We start from the raw sequence: 18,621 nt of genomic DNA, 5'->3' as shown, positions 1-18,621 counted from the left end.
GATGAAAAATGCAACGCGTCATTGTTGGTGGTAGACATGCCCTATAGCAATACATAAAGTTTGTGCCAATAATTTATATTGCAACAACAAACAGTGGTTGCGTGGTAGTTTGTTGCAACGAGGGCATTTTGTCTAGCATATTTTTAATTTAGCTAGAAATTTAATAGTTGTTACAAAATAATTGTGCCATGCGTATTGATTTCACCATTACATATAAGAACTCAAACCTTCATTAACTTCAAATATATGTCTCAACCAAAGTAATAATACAATGACCAGAGTACTGCTAAAATAAACATGACCACAATAGAATAAAAACTTCATCTCTGTATACAAGTTTGCAACTATATTTGGCATAAAAAAATAGAACAAAATATGAGTACGCTTATTGATCGCTTCATGCTCCATCGCCCATCAGCACTTCATTCTTCTAGCTATCCATCACTAGCATATAGGCATAAAGCTTTCTCTAAATATTTTGGGCGTTTGCGCTTTTCTGCAATTCATGAACACATATAGAATTTATTATTAATTTAATATAGGAACCTTGGTGATTAAATGCATGGAATAACTAAGCACGTGCAAATTTAATGATCATAGTGGCATAGCAAAGATATAAAGTAAATTAAGGAACAATCTAAAATATCTCATATACCATTTGGGATATGAAATTTAATGGTCATAGTATTCATACCTGCAATTTTTTTCATTTGATTACGAGTCCTCAATAGTTGTTGGGTAGAAATTACATGATTCAATGACCCATTGGCACCATTCTTTTTCTGGAAAAGAGGCCTGGCTGCACTATTTTTTGTTGTCGTGGAAGTACCTTCATCAACTACCTTTTCTGTGGTCAACACGCTTGCTAGTCCATTATTCTGCCAAAATGAACGCTTTGATGTAAACAAGTTGCATTTTATATGTAAACATGTTGCATCTTTTGTAAGTAATCTTGTTGCAATTTTATTACCTCTATAGTTGCATCCTCTATGCGTGGTGGTGTGATGAAGTTGTTGTCGACACTTGGGCCGTTTGGAACCTGTGTGGTGTTGATGGTTCCTGTGATAGCCTGTGCAGCCCAAAAGACAAGGAACATTAGCAAAAATAGAGGAGCCAAAAAAAAACTGTGTTCCAAAGTTAGTACCTGCTGCAGTGCCAATTGTATTTGTTGTTGTAGTGTTGACTGGAATTCTTCCCTAATATCTTCAATTTGTTTCATACTTTGTTCCTTATTTCTTTCCCTTGCTGAAACTTCATTTGCAAGCTTTTCTTTTAATTCTTCAACCTCTTGTTGGTGCTGCATTCTTTCTTGTTGAGCTAAAACTTCACTGCAGGCTGCATCTTCTTCTTTGTGTTTTAGTAGAGCGCTTCGTGTTGGATATTTCGCCATGTATCCATGTCCATGACATTTGTACGATTTTGTTCCAAGAGTTTTAGAGTAGTTGAGTTGGAAAACTGTGTGTTTCCTCCTCAACCGTAAGGAAGGGACTATCCTTCCCCTTTTTTGCCGCTGTAACTTGGATGCAGGCATTTTCCTAAGTGAAACATGAGAAATAAATTAGGATCATGTAATTTCAAAGAGTTCCAAAATAAGTTTGAAACATGTTGTAATTTTAAAGCTGCAATCATATACAAGCACTCACATAGACATCCCTAGAGTTGTCATTTGACCATTGCCCATCCTTGGTGTGAGTCGTCATCCAAAGTTCCAAATCAGTAGGTTGTTGACCATTAGTCTGGTTTCTCTGAGATGGCAACAATATAATGTAGCATTAGGTAACGGCCACATATATATTTAAGTAAGTAATTAGCTTAGTTAATGTTGTCCTCACCTGTTCAAAACTAATTTGGGAAAATGGTTTCGATCCCATGAGATGCTTAGTCTTCTGTTTCTGTCGGTTTCCAGAGTTCTTGGTGCTAATATTTTGCAAAAGGTGTACAAGCAGAGCTCTATTAATTACATTGTATTTAGCAGTGGAATTACAAAAGAAACCGAACACCGACGAACTTGGAATCTCTCACTTCCAAAATATTGGATCAAGTAGTACCACTCCATGTTGTCTAAATCTTTAGGCTTATGCTTCATTCGTTGAGAGTCATGGAGTATGCCTTGTATGTCGAACTAAATGAAGCTTTCCATCCTTTGTACATCTCTTTGGCAACTGCACATATCTTTTCACTAGTATCTTCAATATCATCTAAGTCCCAAATTTTCTGTTTGAATAGAAAGACAAATAGAACAATAAAGCGGAGGTACTGAATTCATAACATTTGTCTAAATAAAACAACTGACTCACCAGCATCTCATCTGCTATTGCTATTTTCACAACGTCCTTCCACGATTGCACTCCTATAAGTGGAGCCTTTTTCCTAGTAAGCACTACAATCTCATCGACGAATGTGCGGTTGTTCTCACCACAGGGGCCTCCCATCAAGGAATCAAATTCAATCTTTAATTTATGAGAGCCGCTCTTAATTCTCTTGATAGTTGCTTTGAAGCCTTTGAGACATCCACGTCCACAAGTTTTGGATCCACCTTATTAACATGTGAAACAATATAATATACATGTCAACGCTGGTGTCTTTGCTGTGTGTGTATTCTCTGTTCTTCCTCCCTTCTTCTACCTCTAGCCGTAGTGTGTGGTCATACAACGTTTGTCGTGGTCGGCAAGACTGATGAGTGGTCGACTCACCTGAGCCGGTGATCCTGTGGACCAACAACAGCGCACTCGCAGCTTGCCTTGCAGTTATCCTCACCACGTAGTCATGTAGGGAAAATAGTACATCACTGAACTGCTACCTGCGTTTTTTTTCCTACTGTGCTAGAGCACAATGCAAACTCAAACACATTTCATTTCAACAGGAAAACAGAAGGTCCAAGAAGGGGTGGAGAGCTAGCCTGGAGCTCTGTCTGCTAAATAAATTCTTCAGCTTGCAGTCTATAGGACTTGCTCTCTGCTCAAACTCGATCAGGGCCTGCGATCAGCTCCTTCCTTGCAGTAGTAGCCCTCTCACCTTTGAGCACTTTATTTATTGGAAGATTAGCTTTACTGGAGAATACATTCTCCAATCAGACGACTTTATTTACTCACTAAGAAAGGTTTATGCAATACATTCATCAATCAGACGACTTCACCGGAGATTAATTTGCTTCAGAAAGGGTGCCGCAAGAACGACCAATCATTTGCAGATTCTGGAAACGATACTACGAGGAAGTCAGCATCATTGGAATTTCCAAAAGTAAAAAAGAGAATTCATTAAGCATGTTGATATAACGAACCTTGGTTGCAACTTTCATCTAGTCCTCACTTCTCAATCTGAAGCACTCCAGCTTACTCATTAATGCTGCAATTCTCCCTGTAGGCACCGGCTCTGCAGGCCCTGATCATAGATGATGTTATAATTAATGCATGTAAATGAATGTCGAATTAGAGACATTGCTGGTGAAGTGCCATGGTCCACCGTCCAAGTATTATTACTATTATTATAGTCTCCTAAATTCGTATATGTAGGGACCAAAAAATGACATATATACAAAGACATCTATGTAAATATTAATGTGGCCGGCGTGTTGATTCTTAAACTTTGCATGTACGTACGTATTTACCCATCTGTGTATCAATGCGTGCACTTCATGGCTCACTAGATCTTCTGTACATGGTTGAATAGATGTTCTGCACACTTCATTATTTTAAGGTTTTTTATTTATCTGTAAATCGCGTCACGTCTTGTGATAACTAATACTAGAATAATAACAATCGAGCTCCTGGCCATTTATATTAAATTAGTTAAAATGAAACCAAGAAATTAAGTAGAGATTACCTTCAAGAAGATGGGGGTCTAGATATTTCTCCTCGAGGTTATCCAGACGTTGCTGTAGGCTCGGTGGAAGCTGCTTTATACCAGGACATTGAGTAATCTCAAGAACTCTGAGAGATGAGTATACTTGATGAGGTCCATTCGGTAAGGATTGCAGGCATCCACAGTCACAAATCTGGAGTTCTTCCAGCGAGGTGACCTCTCCTGACACGGAAACAAGACTGCCGCATTGCCCAATCTGCAAGGTCTTGATGGACGGAGGAAGGTTGGGAACCTCTGTCAAGCCACGGCACCTCCATATGTCTAGAGATTCTAGGCATGGAAAGAAGCAATGGTTACTGCCGGTTGATGATGACTGCTTCAGTACTACAGATGTAGATGCTCCATCAGACATGGACTCTGGTTTGGAATCAAGCTCCACTTGCTCTGTATGAATGAATGAGATACAACACAAGTGTAAAATAAACAATGTTTTCATGGTAGTGTGATATGCCAAAATAATTTGTATACATGATACAATAGGTAATTTGGCAAGCAAAACGGCCCGGCGAGATAATTGTAAATAAGAGGAAAAAAAGGTTTGTGATTCCGGTGTCGGATTGCACAAGTGGAGGTATCAATTGTTCCTGGTGTTAATATAATTTGTACGTGCACGAAATGTGTAATCCCCAAAGTTTAAAAAAATTAGGTGGCACAAGTGCACAAGTGGCTAGAGGTATCAGTGGCGTACTCTACTACAGCGAAGCATATATATCTGTATGCATGCTTGGTTGACTAGATGTTGTGTACACTTCATTATTATTTTAAGCTTTTATTATCACTAATCGTGACACATCTTGTGATAATTGATAAAATGATGATTAAACCAATAGTAGCGTTTTAGGCAACAACAATCGAGATCCTCTCTCTGTTCATTTATATTAAATTAGTTAAAATGAAACCAAGAAATTAAGTAGAGATTACCTTGAAGAAGAGGGGGGTCTAGATTTTTCTTCTCCAGGTGACCCAAACATTGCTGTAGGGTCGATAGAAGCTGGTTTATACCATCACAGAAATTAATGCTAAGAACTCTGAGAGATGAGTATACTTGATGAGGTCCATTCGGTAAGGATTCCAGGCTTCGGCAAAACCAAACACTGAGTTGTTCCAGCGACGTGACCTCTCCTGACAGGGATACAAGACTGCAGCAGACGAAAATGTTCAAGGTCTTGATGGACGGAGGAAGGTTGGCAACCTCTGTCAAGCCACTGCAGTCATTTATGTGTAGAGATTCAAGGCATTAAAATGAAACCAAGAAATTAAGTAGAGATTACCTTGAAGAAGATGGGGGTCTAGATCTTTCTCCTCGAGGTGATCCAGACGTTGCTGTAGGGTCGGTGGAAGCTGCTTTATACCAAAACAGTATTTAATGATAAGAACTCTGAGAGATGAGTATACTTGATGAGGTCCATTCGGTAAGGATTGCAGTCTTTCACAGTCACAAATCTGGAGTTTTTCCGGTGAAACAAGACTGCCGCATTGCCCAATCTTCAAGGTCTTGATGGACGGAGGAAGGTTGGCAACCTCTGTCAAGCCACCGCACCCATATATCTCTAGAGATTGTAGGCGTGGAAAGAAGCAATGATTACTGCTGGCTGATGATGATGACACCGGCTTCAGTACTACAGCTGTAGACACCGTGGATTCATCCTCATTGCTGGACGAGGACGACCCTGCAGCAATCAATGATGATGACGTTTCCAGCCCCGTCGTGTCCTGCTGCTCACCGAATGCAATGGATTTGAGACTCTTGCACTCCCCAATACGTAACGTCTTGAGAGATGTCGATAGGTTTGGGACCTGTACCAAAGATTCGCAGCCACGTATCACTAGGGACTCCAGACGTGGCAGGAGGGTTCCACTCCGTTGTACGAGAGCAGATTGCTCATGAGAAGCTTCATCTTCCGTGAGTCCTGTCAGTTTGTTGCACCCGCGAATCTCTAACGTCCTCAAGGATACTAGGCCCTGGAACAATTTCTCTGGCCAGTAGACTAGAGCATCGCACTCAGCAATTTTCAAAGTTGCTAGCTGTCCAAAACATTTCCATAGCGCCAGTGCACTCGAGCCAGAGAAGAAAAGGTCACACCCTTCTAAGCACAGATCTCCCAGGGGGGATTTATGCTCACGTACTACCACCAGTTCGGCAGAATTTTCTTCTTTATTTGGTGCCCATACATTCAGACTGGACACTGAAGTAATATATCTGCTACCAGCCTGTAGGCATGCTTGCTCTCTACATTTGGTTAGGGCCTTGTTTAGATTGAAGATTTTTTCAACCCGATGAATAGTAGCACTTTCGTCTTATTTGGTAAATATTGTCCAATCGTGGACCAACTAAGTTCAAAAGATTCATCTCGTGATTTCCAACTAAACTGTGCAATTAGTTATTTTTTTTACCTACATTTAATGCTCCATGCAAGCGGCTAAAAATTGATGTGATGGAGAGAGAGTGAAAAAACTTGGAATTTGGGGTAATCTAAACAAGGCCTAGTTCTACTTTTCTTAGCTTCGGTGCTTCGGGAAAAGTAGTCAACTCTGGGCAACCAATAACTTTTAGTTGCTCAAGCGAAGGAAATGTTACTTGTTCTCCTAAAGATCCTTGGACCGCCTCCCATCTGTGAAACTTGTCCAGACCACTTAACTGCATTCTCTTCAATGCTGGAAACGAGGAGCGGCACTCAGCGCCATCTCTACCGGATGATTTTTTAATCACCAACGCTTTTGGTAATGCTATCAGATTTTCACAAAGCACGATCCGTAGATTCTCAACCTCAGGAAATAATATCTGCTCCTCTCCTTGCACCTCATTCCTATCCCATTCCCACCACATCTCAAAATTTGGCATATTCTTCAACGACATCATCTTCAGTTTCTGAAACTTGGACGGGACACCACCGATGAACAAGCAATGTAAATTTTGTAGGTTGCATAAGTAAAGAAACTGGAGGAACGGTAACTGCCAGAGTGCAGGAAGCTTCTCGAGATTTTGGCAATTTTGTAACTTGAGCTCCACCATGCCTTGCAGCTCAAGCATCCATGTTGGAATACCACTGCTACTGCAGCAATACATCCTCAGAGCCTTTAGCCCATCATGAGGTCGGAGGCCTTCCAACACCTCCTTATGTGCCTCCTTTTCATTATCGTCAGACCATCTTAATGTTAGTTTTTCCAGCCTTTTCTTGTCCCAAAGTTTTGCTGCTTTTGCATCTGCTCCTGTCGCATTTTCAAGCTTCCTTAGCTCCAGCTGGCCACCAAGGTCCAAGTTCTTCAGCGCTTCCATGTTACTGCAACCCGAGCCAGTACCTAATACAAAGCATGTAAGCGTCTGCAGGGAAGTGAGGTGTCCGAGGTTTGGAGGCATGCTCGTTAACTTCGGACATCCGTGAGTGTAGAGGTGACGGAGGGCAGTCATATACTTCATTGCCTTTGGAAGTTGTTCAAGACATGTACAATAAGATAGGTTCAATGTTTGCAGATGATACAGGATGGTAATGTCTTCAGGAAGTGCTACAATATCACTTCTTGAGAGATCAAGATACCTTAGGTGATGAAGATATTTCGGCTTTACAAATGGACCTTGCCATGTCTTTAAGGCTCGGACAGGCCTCAAATATTTTGATAATTTCTGCACATCTGCAATTTCGGATCTATCACATATTAGTGTCTGGATAGCTGGAGACCCTTTCTCTATGAAAGCATTCAAAACATTTTCTTCAATGTCAACTGATAGAAATAAATGGCGAGTGGAGTATGAAAAATCCTCACTTTGGCTCAGTTCTGTATCTATTGCAGCACATTCTTTTCCCATTGAATCCTGTGCAACATCATGCATAAGGTCATGGATTTTACAAGTAATTTGTCTGTAAAATTTGTCTTGCTGCACCTCCTGAAAAAATGACCTTTGAGCTAGCTCATTGAAAATTTGTTTACCAATGTCTTCAGGACACACTCTTTTTTGCTCCGGGATAAAACTATTAGCCATCCATAGTCGGATCAGCATTTCCACATCAATCTCACGATCCTTAGGAAACATTGCACAAAAGGCAAAGCAATGTCGCATATGTGGTGGCAAGCAATTGTAACTGAGCTTGAGTACCGGTAAGATTCCATTTTCGTCATCACAAATTGTGCTTCGGTTTAATACCGCCTCCCATTCTTGCACGGTATTCTTAGTACGAAGTATAGAGCCCAATGCTGTAGCAGCTAAAGGAGAACCGGAACATCTCTTCGCAACATCACCAACCATTTTGAGTAGCGGATCATCAGGTTCTTGTGCTTGCACACTAAATGCTTCTTTCTTGAAAATTTCTTCTATGTAGCTTTGTTCCAAGTGCTTGATCTTATGGGCTTCGATTGTCCCCATTAACTGAGCAATTTTTTCATCACGAGTTGTTGTCAAAACTGAGCTACCGGGGGCACCATGACGAAGGTAGGACCTCAACTTATCCCACTTGTTGACCTCACGGTTCCATACATCATCTAGTACAAGGAGATACTTCTTCCCACTCACTGCATTTTTAAACTTTTCCATTGTTGAACGACCAGTCATTTGACAACCATTCTTTTTAGCCTCTTTCACTATTGTTTCAAACAGGGAATCCACATCAAAGTTTTCCGACACACACACCTAGATCTAAACCTGGAAGTGCTTCTGAATGGAGAAGTCATGGTAAACAAGCTGCGCTAATGTGGTCTTGCCCATCCCACCCATTCCTACTACAGGAAGGACTGTGAGACCCACATTGTCCCCTTGGCCAAGCAATGCATCAACAATCTCCTTCTTCTCTTTTGCTCTTGAGTCACTTGCAATGTTCACATAATTGCCTGGCATGTTAGGATCTGTCTGCCTCCACTTCATGGACATTGGTGGCTGTTGTTTGAATTTGAACCTAAAGATATTCATCTCTGCTATGAGGACATCAATTTCTTGCAAAATCATACGGAGCTTGTTTGCCATCCTATAACGGAACACAAACCGGTTGTGAGAAGGGAAGAGCTTTATGACATCCATACCGAACTCCTTGTAGTGCCCCTCCGCCTTTGCCTTGCGGCGGAGTGCCTCGTACTTGAACTCGTCAAGGACATCGTTCGCCTTGTAGGCCACGGTCCGGAGCTCCTCAAGCCAAGCTTTCGCCCCCTCTCTGTTTTTTGCTGCCTGCTCCTCGGCGTCAGTGATGACGTCCAGGACGGCGGGCAGCTTGCGCTTGAGGAGCTTGTGCTGCTCCTCCATGCCCTCCATGACCTTGTACTGGTCCAGGAGGTGGCTGGAGGCCTTCTCCTTCACCATGGACACCAGCGGCCCGACCACCATGGTGGCCAGTACCTCCGCCATCGGAACGCCCGGAGTTCACAACACACACGCAGGACACAAGCAAGCTAGCACAGCTGCAGGCAGGGTTGTGTGGAGAAGGGAATAGTCCTGGGCAACCCTCTTGTGAGGGTAACGCATATGGAAGAGAGGAAAGTGTGTGCGCTGGACATAGAAACAAGGCATCTATTCGTCACCTACTTTGGTATATGGAAAGAAAAGCTCAGCATCAAAATTGCATTGCAGCCTTAGCTTTGGGCAATCGATATATATGGCCAGGCGGCCCATGGGCCGGTGGCACGGCACGCGGCACGGCCCATGGGCCGCACGGCACGGCTGCCACCGTGCCCGTGCCGGCACGGCACGGAGGCCCGTGCAGTGCATGGGCCGCAGGCCTGGCCCATGACACGGCACGGGCACGGCACGGCCAGAGGGCCGGCACGGTGGCTGGCACGGCCGCCAGGCCAACGGCCTCTTTTGGCCCAGTGGCCCCCGCCCACACCCCCGCCACCCCGCGCCATATATAAGCCGCGCGGCCGCAGCCCCCCCCCCCCCCCCCGCCCCCCCCCCCCAAATCCCTAACCCTAATTCTTTTGCCCCCCTCCGCCTCCGCGCAGCCGCAGCCAGCCTCGCTCTGACCTCTCGAACTCGATCCGCCGCCGTCGTTCGCCTTGAGCTCGCCGGCCCTGCTCCGGTGACCTCGACACCTCACCTCGCCGGCCACTTCTTCTCCTCCCTCCATGCAGCCGCAGGCCGCAGCTCTCCCTCCGCTCTCGCTCTCGAGTCTCGATTCGAAGTCGAGACGAACTCGATCCGATCCGATCCGCCGCCGCCGTTCGACTTGACCTCGCAGGCCCTCCTTCTCCCTCTCGTACCTCCTCCAGTCCTCCTCCTCCTCCTCCGGTGTACCATGTGAGTCGTTGAGCTGTATATTCTTCCGCCGCCACTCGCCGTGACGCCGTCGGTCTAACGGTGGGTGCTTGTCTCGTCGTTCTCTGCTTGGATGCTGGCTCCTTGGCTTCTTCTCCGGCACTGGGCTCCGGTGGCGTAGGTCAGTCAAAACCCTAACCCTAGCATGTTCATGTTCTTGTTCAGTTGTTCTTCATCTTCTTCTTCTCTGCATCTTCCTGAGTTCTTGTGTTGTGTTCTAATGCTCTTCTTCTTCTTGTGCTCATGTGCTTCGCAGGTTGGTGCCTGACGCTTTGTCCTCCTCCTCTGGAGGCTCGATGGCAAAGCCGTCCGGTTTGAAGCGCCCCTGCCCACCATCGAGGAACGGTGCTGGAGCTGCGGCTAGGGGCTGGAACCAGCCTCCCCAACCCCAACCTCCTATGGCCTCGGTGACGATGCCAGTGCCTGCGGATGAGTACAACCACCGTGCCGACGGCGAGCACCCCGAGGCCGAGGAGGCCGTGGAGGAGTTGGAGATTGAGAACGACGACGACATCACCGAAGGCGCAGCTGCGCTGTTCGGCATCAATATGGGTGACGGCGAGCACCCGATCGATGTCGACTCCGGCGACGGCGATGGTGGGGGTGGACACCTCTCAGTCTCAGGACACCAATGGTGCCTCATCTGGTAAGCTCACTGCTGCTTGTTGGGAGGACTTCGTCCCGATCTTTGACGAGTCAGGGAAGATTAGAACTCATGCCATCTGTAAACGGTGTGGTAAGAAATTTGTTGCTAGGGCCAATATTGGCACTGGATCCTTGAATAGGCACATGGCAACATGTAGGAAGAAGCAGGACAATGATCGTAGAGTTCAGTCTAGGCTTTCTATGAATGCTAATGGGTTGCATAACTGGGTTTATGATGCTGCTCGTGCTCGTAATGAGCTGTGCCGGTTGATTGCTAGGCTGGATCTTCCATTAGGTGTTGGTGACACACAGGCCTGGATGAAGGCGAAGGAAGCGGAAGCGGAAGCGGAAGTGGAAGCGGAAGCGGCAGCGGCGGTACTGCTGGTGCTGGTGCTAGATAGAAGAAGAAGAGAACCTCTACAAAAGGAGAGGTAGAGTACACTGAAATTCTAAAACTTGTTTCATTAGCTTGTTCCATTAGCTTGTTTACATTACATCTTCAAGTCCATGACCATCAATCCATCATGATCCATTTTTGCAGGTTGATTGCACTTTTGGGAGTGGCTGCCAGGCTGATTCACCATGATGAAGCTTGAAGCATGAAGTGATGAAGTAAGGACATTTGCTGCTTCTTGTTGCCACAATGCCACTGTTGGGCTTTTGTAATAGGATAGAAGAACATTTGCTGCTGGCTGCTGCTAGTCTGCCACTGATGTTGGCTATTGTAATAGGATGAACTACTTAGACTTGTGCTTGAACTAAGACTTGACTACTTGAGCTAGCTGTACTCTTTTCCTTTCTAGGGTTTCTCACAAGGGTGAGTTTTACCTAAAAAGGTTTTTAATGAGGCAGCATTGCACAACAGCTCTTTTGACTTTTGATAATCATTTTCATTATATCTTCTGCTGTTCTGTTCTTTACTACTTTATAATTCTGTGACATGTGATCATTTGAAGTTTTGAACTTAGACTTTGGAATTTTCTGTTGATTTTGAGTGTTTTCTGTTGATGGGCCGTGGGCCGGCACGGCACGGCCAAAATGGCCGTGGCACATGGGCGGCACGGCACGGAGAAACGGCCCATGTGCCGTGTCATGGGCCGAAGGCCTGGCCCATGGCACGGCCAGGCACGGCACGGCCGGCACGGCGGCACGCCGCGGCACGGCGCAGTGCCGTGCCAGCACGGCACGGCCGTGCCGCGTGCCGTGTCGGCACGGCACGGTGGCCAACTATAGCAATCGACTCAACTTTTGGATTGTAAAGCTTACCATAAAAAAGCGCATATGTTAAAGGCTGGGCAGATTGGTCCCATGCTGGCTTTTTTAGGATTCGGTAACGATAATTGCCTTCACCAAATAAGCACCTACTAAAGGCATACGTTGATACAATGACCGAGTTTAGTGAAAATAACCTGAAATTTGTGACGTATTTAGACGGTCGATGTGTGTGTGAACAGGAGGTAGCTAGTACGTATTTGCTTACGTACTAGCGTATCTGATATTGATGATGTGTGTGAACATGAGCTTGCTTACTACTCCCTCCATCCCAAATTATAAGTCATTCCAAGAATCTTGGAGAGTCAAATTTTTTCAAGTTTGACTAAAATTATAGAGAGAACACAAAGATTGATGACATCAAATAGGTATAATATGAAAATATAACTAATGAAGAATCTAATGATACTTACTTGGTATGATAAATATTATTATTTTGTTATATAAATTTGGTCAAACTTGAAAAACTTTGACTCTCCAAGATTTTTTTGAATGACTTACAATTTGGGATGGAGGGAGCAGTTACTAGGCGCACATGAATTTCGATTCGCTGCTTGCTCTTCCTGCACTCTGGAGTCTGGAGCATCTTCCTCCACTCCAACCTCACCCAAGACGGCCCGGCCCATGTTTAGTGAAAACAACCTCCACCATCAGATGCCTGAGATTTGTGACGTCTTTTTTTTAAAGGAGAATATATACTCTCTGCTTTTAAGAAAGCAAATTGTTCGGTACAATGCCTGGGACTCCAGCTTACACGGCTGAGCAAAAGAACACTATGCCAAAACAGCACAAAAAGATGAAAAACAGTTAAGTCCGGAACCCCCTCAGCCTCCCCTCCCCCGTCCCGTCCCCTCTCTCTCTCTCTCCTCCCCCGTCCCGTCTCTCTCTCATCACCTCCATCCCCTTTCCATCCTCCGCCGCCACCACCTCTCCCCCTGCCCCAACCAAGTCGACTTCGTACACGGCGGCGAGGACGAGTTGCGGAACCTGCTCCGCGAGCATGTGCAGGCTCTGGGCCGCAGCCGGCCCATCGCCTCCGCCGAGTGCGGCGGCGAGCTGGTCTCGCTGGCGCAGCCCGTGCCGGCGACGAGCAGGCTGAGCGCAACGTGGAGGGAGAGCGGGGAGGCGGCGGCGTTGCTAGCGGGCGCGGCGGCTGTGGGCGAGGAGAGTGCGGCGGTGAGGCGAAGTGCGAAGCGTGTCTGGCGCGCGATCGAGAGACGGCCCGAGGGGTGAGGTCTAGAGGGAGGGAGATGGGCAACGAGGCTGTGGCAGCGCGGTGGGTTGGGGAGCGGTGGCTGTGCCGACCCTGGCCGGCTACATCGTGTGACCACTCTCCCTCAGGCCTCAGATCCGGGCACCACCACCACCACCGTCCTCAGATCTCAGCTCGCACAGCAGCTGGACGGCGAAGGACGCCAGCAAGGCGTAGCAGCAGATGTCGGGTGACTACATCGAATCCTACAACGAGTGGCCCCCTCCCTGCTCCACCACGGATGATATCTCCATTCACTTCGAGGTAAAGCTACCTACCGCTGCTCATCGATAGAATGTTCTGATGATTGTCCAATCAGTCAACTGAAGTAGAATGAGCCGTGAAGCAAAGAGGAGAGCTAGCATTAATGGACTAGTAGTCCGATTTGCATTAGGTTTCCTTACCTGTGGGTGGTGCATCTTGATGTAAACTGAATAATAGATTTTTAGAGGTGCAAGTGGACTAGTGCATTTGTTTCAAGTTGGCCGTCACAGATTAGTCTTTCAGGTTATGATAGACTGCTGCTAATGCCTCTTCAGATTTCTGATCTTGTTAGGCCTAATTGGTGTGTGCTAGGTATGTTGCTAATGCCTGAATGTTCTAAACCTGTATGGTTTAATTGATCTTGTTAGGCCTAATTGGTGGTGTGCTAGTGCCCTGAACTGCAATATTTCTAATTTCCCGTGCTTTGCACCATAGACTGACCAGATTGAAAAGGCTGCTTTTTTGCAGCTTTGTTGTAGAAGGATGAAGGCATTGTTTTTATGCAACGTACGTTGATGAGTGATGAGAGCGAGTTGTAATTTGCACTTGTTTTTGCTGAAATTAGCATCAATGTTTTGCTTCATTTCTAGACAACTCAAAATAACTCGTAATGTACCAAATTAAATGTTCTGTTCTGCACCCTGCTGCTGCTGAAGTGCTTGCTCCAATTGTCTGCTCAGTTTGTAGGGTTAGAGTTTAAAAGTAGACTTTTGGATATTTGGAGCAGGATTGTAAAACTTAGAATTATTTGTTCAGTTGATGGCTTGTAGGGTTAGAGTCTGAACAAATAAGTAGTAACTGAATGTGAAAAGTAATCTTCCTGTATTGGCCTGCTGAATGGGATACAATAAGAAAAAACTGAGCTTATATATAATAGAAACATTAGGATACATTATGATTATTGAAACAATGGACACAACTCTTTCTTTTGTTACTTCTCCCCTTAGCACTTTCAGTTCAATTTCTACACATGCATCAATACATTTTACTCGTTTGGTTTCTTACAGTATGAGATATATGATGGATTGCTTGCTAGGAATCTAAATTGGACATCGCCGGCAGATATGTCTAGAGTAAGATATGAACCAGCTCACTGTACTAGTTTAGTTGTAATTTAGATCTCACATGCTCTCTTAAATGTCAATGCTCGGATGTTTACAGACATGCCATTTTCTTGTCTTAATCGTACTTTTGTGTTCTGCAGGGATATGGGCAACAATAATCTTGAAGGCAGTGGCATTTCTTATAATCTTCCTCCTAATCTCCAGAGCTTGTGAGTCATGTTTGATGTGTACCTCATCATTCCTATTAATGCTTTTGGCATAGGAATGATGAGGTACCTCATCATCAACTTCACACCTGGTTTATCTGACCACTTGTCTTCGTGACATATGAACACCTGTTCATCTGGCCTTGCTGTTCTCAGATGTTAGTCTGTGTCAATGTTTTCAGATCGTATTATCGAGGCTAGTCGTATGACCACCGATCAGACGACTAATCGATTAGTCATCGATAAGGGTCGATTAGTTGGTCCTAATCGGTCTAATCGGCTAGTCGGACATTTAGTCGTCCTTGTGCCTAGATGACCTGATCGACCATGTATATACTATATATATGATGTAAATATATGTAAACGTGGCCATAATAAATAGGTAAATGTTAGAGGCAAGCAACCAAGCACAGTTTGGCATGTAATCATGTTTGCAATGAATCATTATCATGGTGATTTGGCCACTTACCTGTAACTGCTGCTTGCTGATGCCTGATGGTGTCATGGTGAGTGCTGACTGCTGACCAAAGAAAAACTAGCTGCTGCTTGCTTGCTGCTGCTTGCTGAATCTGATGTCTGAACTCTAAAACTGCTGACCAAAGAAAAACTAGCTGCTTGCTGCTGCTTGCTGATGTCTGAACTCTGAAACTCTGAATCTGAAATTACAAAGAAAGAAGATAATCAGTTAAATAGGCAAAATAGCAGAAAAACAAAACTGTAAAGACTAAAGAAAATGTAAAGAGTAGTAGACAGTAGAGCATGGGAAAACAACTTAACCAAGTACACAAATTTAACAAATAGGAACTAACAGCAGTTTAGCACAGTGCACACTGTGCACAGCAGTACACAACATAAGTAAACTAGCAATTCAGCCATAAGTAAACTAGCAGTACACAGCAGTACACAACATCCAGTCCACTGATCCATAGAACCAGCAATTCAGCCATCTAGAGAAGTAAAATACATTGGATGAACTCTTTCTTCCCTATGTCTGGCCAAAACCCATATTTCCATCCAGGATCTGATGATTTTGCCTTCCTCTTCTATCTTCAGCCATGGCAGCAAGATCTGGCGGCAATTTAGCTAACGCTTGAGCTATCAGAGATGCTTCAGTTGGAGCAGCTGACGACGCTGAGGCAGCCCCTCCTGAGACAGCTTCATTCTCAGGTAGAATTACCTCAAACAACTGCACGCCGTCGAGCATCCTCTGCAGCGCGGCACAGCCACACAAATGTGTCACAAATTGGTGCAACAGGCCAATAAACAGCAGCAGAGTAGCAGACAGAGACAATACCTTCAGAGGAGGCAGAGTGGTGGGACTGGTGGCTCATCTTGATGCTTGAGGCCTCCCGTGTCCGTCCTCCAGGCGTCGAGGAAGGAGCCTCAGAAGCGGGCGGAGCTACTGGGTCCCGGCAGGGAGGAGACAGGAGCGAGCGGAGGTGGAGGCGCGGGCGGAGCTGCGGGCGGAGCTGCTCTCGGACGGACGGAGACGGATCAGCTGCGGGCGGAGCTGCTCGGACGGACGGACGGGCGAAGCTGCTGCGGGCGGAGCTGCTGCGGACGGACGGACGGAGCTGCTGCGGGCGGAGATGCTGCGGATGGATGGACGGGCGGAACTGCTCGAACGGAGCTGCTGCGGACGGACGGACGGAGCTGCTGCGGGCGGAGCTGCGGACACCAGTGAGGTGCGCGGGCGGAGCTGCGGACGCCGGCGAGGGAGATCCAGAGGCAGGCCGCCGCTGGCTGCGAGAGAGAGGCAGAGAGCAGCGGGAGCTAGAAATGTGCCGTCACTCAGTCACTCACTCACTCCTTTCTTCTTACCCTAATGGGCCAGCTAAAGGTGGGCCGAATTCTTTAGCTGGGCCAAATTCTCCCTCCCCCGAACTAGTCGTCCGGCTAGTCTGATCGGACGACTAATCGTGATTAGTCGCAACTTATCGGACGATAAGTTTTCTAATCAGTCTAAACTAATCGAGGGCCCTTATCGAGCACCTGGTTACGATAAGGACGACTAATCGCGATTAATCGCGATTAGTCGTCCGATCTGGAAAACATTGGTCTGTGTTGTTACAGGATCGCTTGAAGAAGCTTAACTCAGAGCATGGAAAGGTCCAGCTTGGAAACATAATTATGGATATGGTATGATATACTGCTATGCTATCAATTGTCCGTGGATAGTTCTGTTGCTTTTCTAGTCTTCTAGAGCATATATTAACTTATCATGTGAAATTCCTGAATAATGTTCCTGCAGGTCCTTGGTACAATGAGAAGGATGATTATAATGCTTTGGGAAACATCCCTACTCGAGCCAGAGGTGGTAATCTTGCATTCATCCTCTTCATGATGCTATGTTAGCATAGTGTACTATTAGCTCGTGCCCATTCAGAATTCAGACTTCGAGTGTTCCGCTCCCTCTCGTCTCCTCGCTGCCCGGTCTCGCGCGACCACGCGACGGAGCCCATGGGCCAGCCGCCGCCGCAGCAGCCGAGGAGCACGTCGGGCGCCGGCCCCATCGACAGACGAACCCCACTGCAGGATCCCGCCGATCTCGGGCCCGTACTCCCTCCATTTCCCAAACCCTCGATGCAGTGTTTGTCTGTCTTTGGTTGGATGGATATGGAGCCGAATCGGAGCAAATGGAGAACCCATGAATGTCACGTGTATGAGGCAATGGACTCTCATGCATGGCCTCCTGTTAGATGTTGTGATCCGCTGTTAGTTGGGTTTTTAAGGGTCATCCCCGATCCATCATGGCATTCAGTTTCTAATAAGCACTATTCAGTATCGTTTATACACTTCAGTTCAGAAACACAAATGTAGGTGCTGAAGGCAAGAAGGGCACTAGAGACACCCTTCTAGAGTTTCAAATACCACCTGGAGTGCAGAGCGTTTCAGTTGTAGCTGCTCCTCGATCAAATACCACCTGGAGTGATCCTTGTGGGTCTTGCGAGTACTAGTAGTGATCTGCTGTTAGTTAGGACATGGTCATCACTAAACTCAAGATTATAACCTGTCAGAGAAAAAAAAGTCGAGCCTGCCATTGTGCTCTCGGTCTAGTAATAGAGTGCAGATGTTAAACCTCTGATACATCGCACATAGGACATATGGGGTTAATTTTGGCACTGCAGGTTGCTTATGTAGTTGTTTGTTATGGTATTTTGGATCTACCGAATAGTGGGAGATCGATTAATTTCTGCACTACATTGTGATTGGCTTGCTCTGAATCCTGGCACTTGGTGTGTTTATGAAACCTTTTATGTTCTGTTGCTTCATGCTATTCATCTTGAGGACTTACATATGAAGCAAATTTAAATACCCCTTTGTTGTGATTCTAAAATATTACTAATTTAAGTTTAGTGTGTTGATATGCGTCCTATTATGCTGGTAGTTCAACAAAAGGAAGGAATCATTGTTTCCTTAGTGTATAGAAAGATCTTGGTACATTTCTAACAGTTTATCACAGTGCTCTCTGCTTTCTTTCTTTTATCAACATGTATTGAATTCCTTGTGTTTGACAGGAAAAATGATGTTGCAAAAAGGCCATCTAAGAAGCCCTGCCATGCCTCGAGTAAGAGCTGTACATCCTCTGTCGTATCCAGCCCCAATGTTTGGGCAGATCTCCTGGACTGTCTGCTTCACCAAATTATTGCTCTCCTTAGCTCATCCAATGACATCATTGCTTTTGCTGCAACCTGCCGCTCTTGGCGCTGCATTCACATCCTTCCCATCTACATTGAGCTGCAATGTCCCACCTCTCTGCCTGCAATCTCACATCCATTATCCTCATCGCGGCCACAGCCGCATCAAGTACAGTCTTCTATA

The 18,621-nt window shown here is 45.7% G+C and overlaps 1 protein-coding gene and 2 long non-coding RNA genes across 4 annotated transcripts; 2 read left to right on the top strand and 1 right to left on the bottom strand.

Moving 5' to 3' along the window:
• Positions 1-211: 211 nt before the first annotated feature.
• Positions 212-9,322, bottom strand: LOC136528119 (putative disease resistance protein RGA3). Its single transcript, XM_066521030.1, is given in 12 exon segments — positions 212-496; positions 695-878; positions 971-1,069; positions 1,145-1,535; positions 1,644-1,745; positions 1,833-2,214; positions 2,298-3,205; positions 3,281-3,381; positions 3,823-4,245; positions 4,783-5,055; positions 5,133-6,087; positions 6,341-9,322. Coding segments are annotated over 5 exon segments (4,584 nt in total). The 5' UTR covers positions 9,191-9,322; the 3' UTR covers positions 212-496; positions 695-878; positions 971-1,069; positions 1,145-1,535; positions 1,644-1,745; positions 1,833-2,214; positions 2,298-3,205; positions 3,281-3,298.
• A 3,521-nt stretch (positions 9,323-12,843) lies between these two features.
• Positions 12,844-15,380, top strand: LOC136527360 (uncharacterized). The gene is made up of 3 exons (XR_010776771.1): positions 12,844-13,529; positions 14,537-14,602; positions 14,734-15,380. It is a non-coding gene; the product is annotated as an uncharacterized lncRNA (long non-coding RNA).
• A 499-nt stretch (positions 15,381-15,879) lies between these two features.
• On the top strand, positions 15,880-18,526 carry LOC136527358 (uncharacterized). 2 transcript variants are annotated; one of them, XR_010776770.1, is made up of 4 exons: positions 15,880-15,966; positions 16,873-16,938; positions 17,051-17,113; positions 18,318-18,526. It is a non-coding gene; the product is annotated as an uncharacterized lncRNA (long non-coding RNA). The 2 variants fall into 2 exon arrangements; XR_010776769.1 differs by lacking the exon at positions 15,880-15,966 and having other exon boundaries at positions 16,294-16,938; positions 18,318-18,525.
• The last annotated feature ends 95 nt before the right edge of the window (positions 18,527-18,621 follow it).

Source organism: Miscanthus floridulus, chromosome 19 (assembly GCF_019320115.1).
Source record: "Miscanthus floridulus cultivar M001 chromosome 19, ASM1932011v1, whole genome shotgun sequence".
NCBI classification, from domain to species: domain Eukaryota; kingdom Viridiplantae; phylum Streptophyta; class Magnoliopsida; order Poales; family Poaceae; genus Miscanthus; species Miscanthus floridulus.
This window is presented reverse-complemented; position numbering and strand designations above follow the sequence as displayed.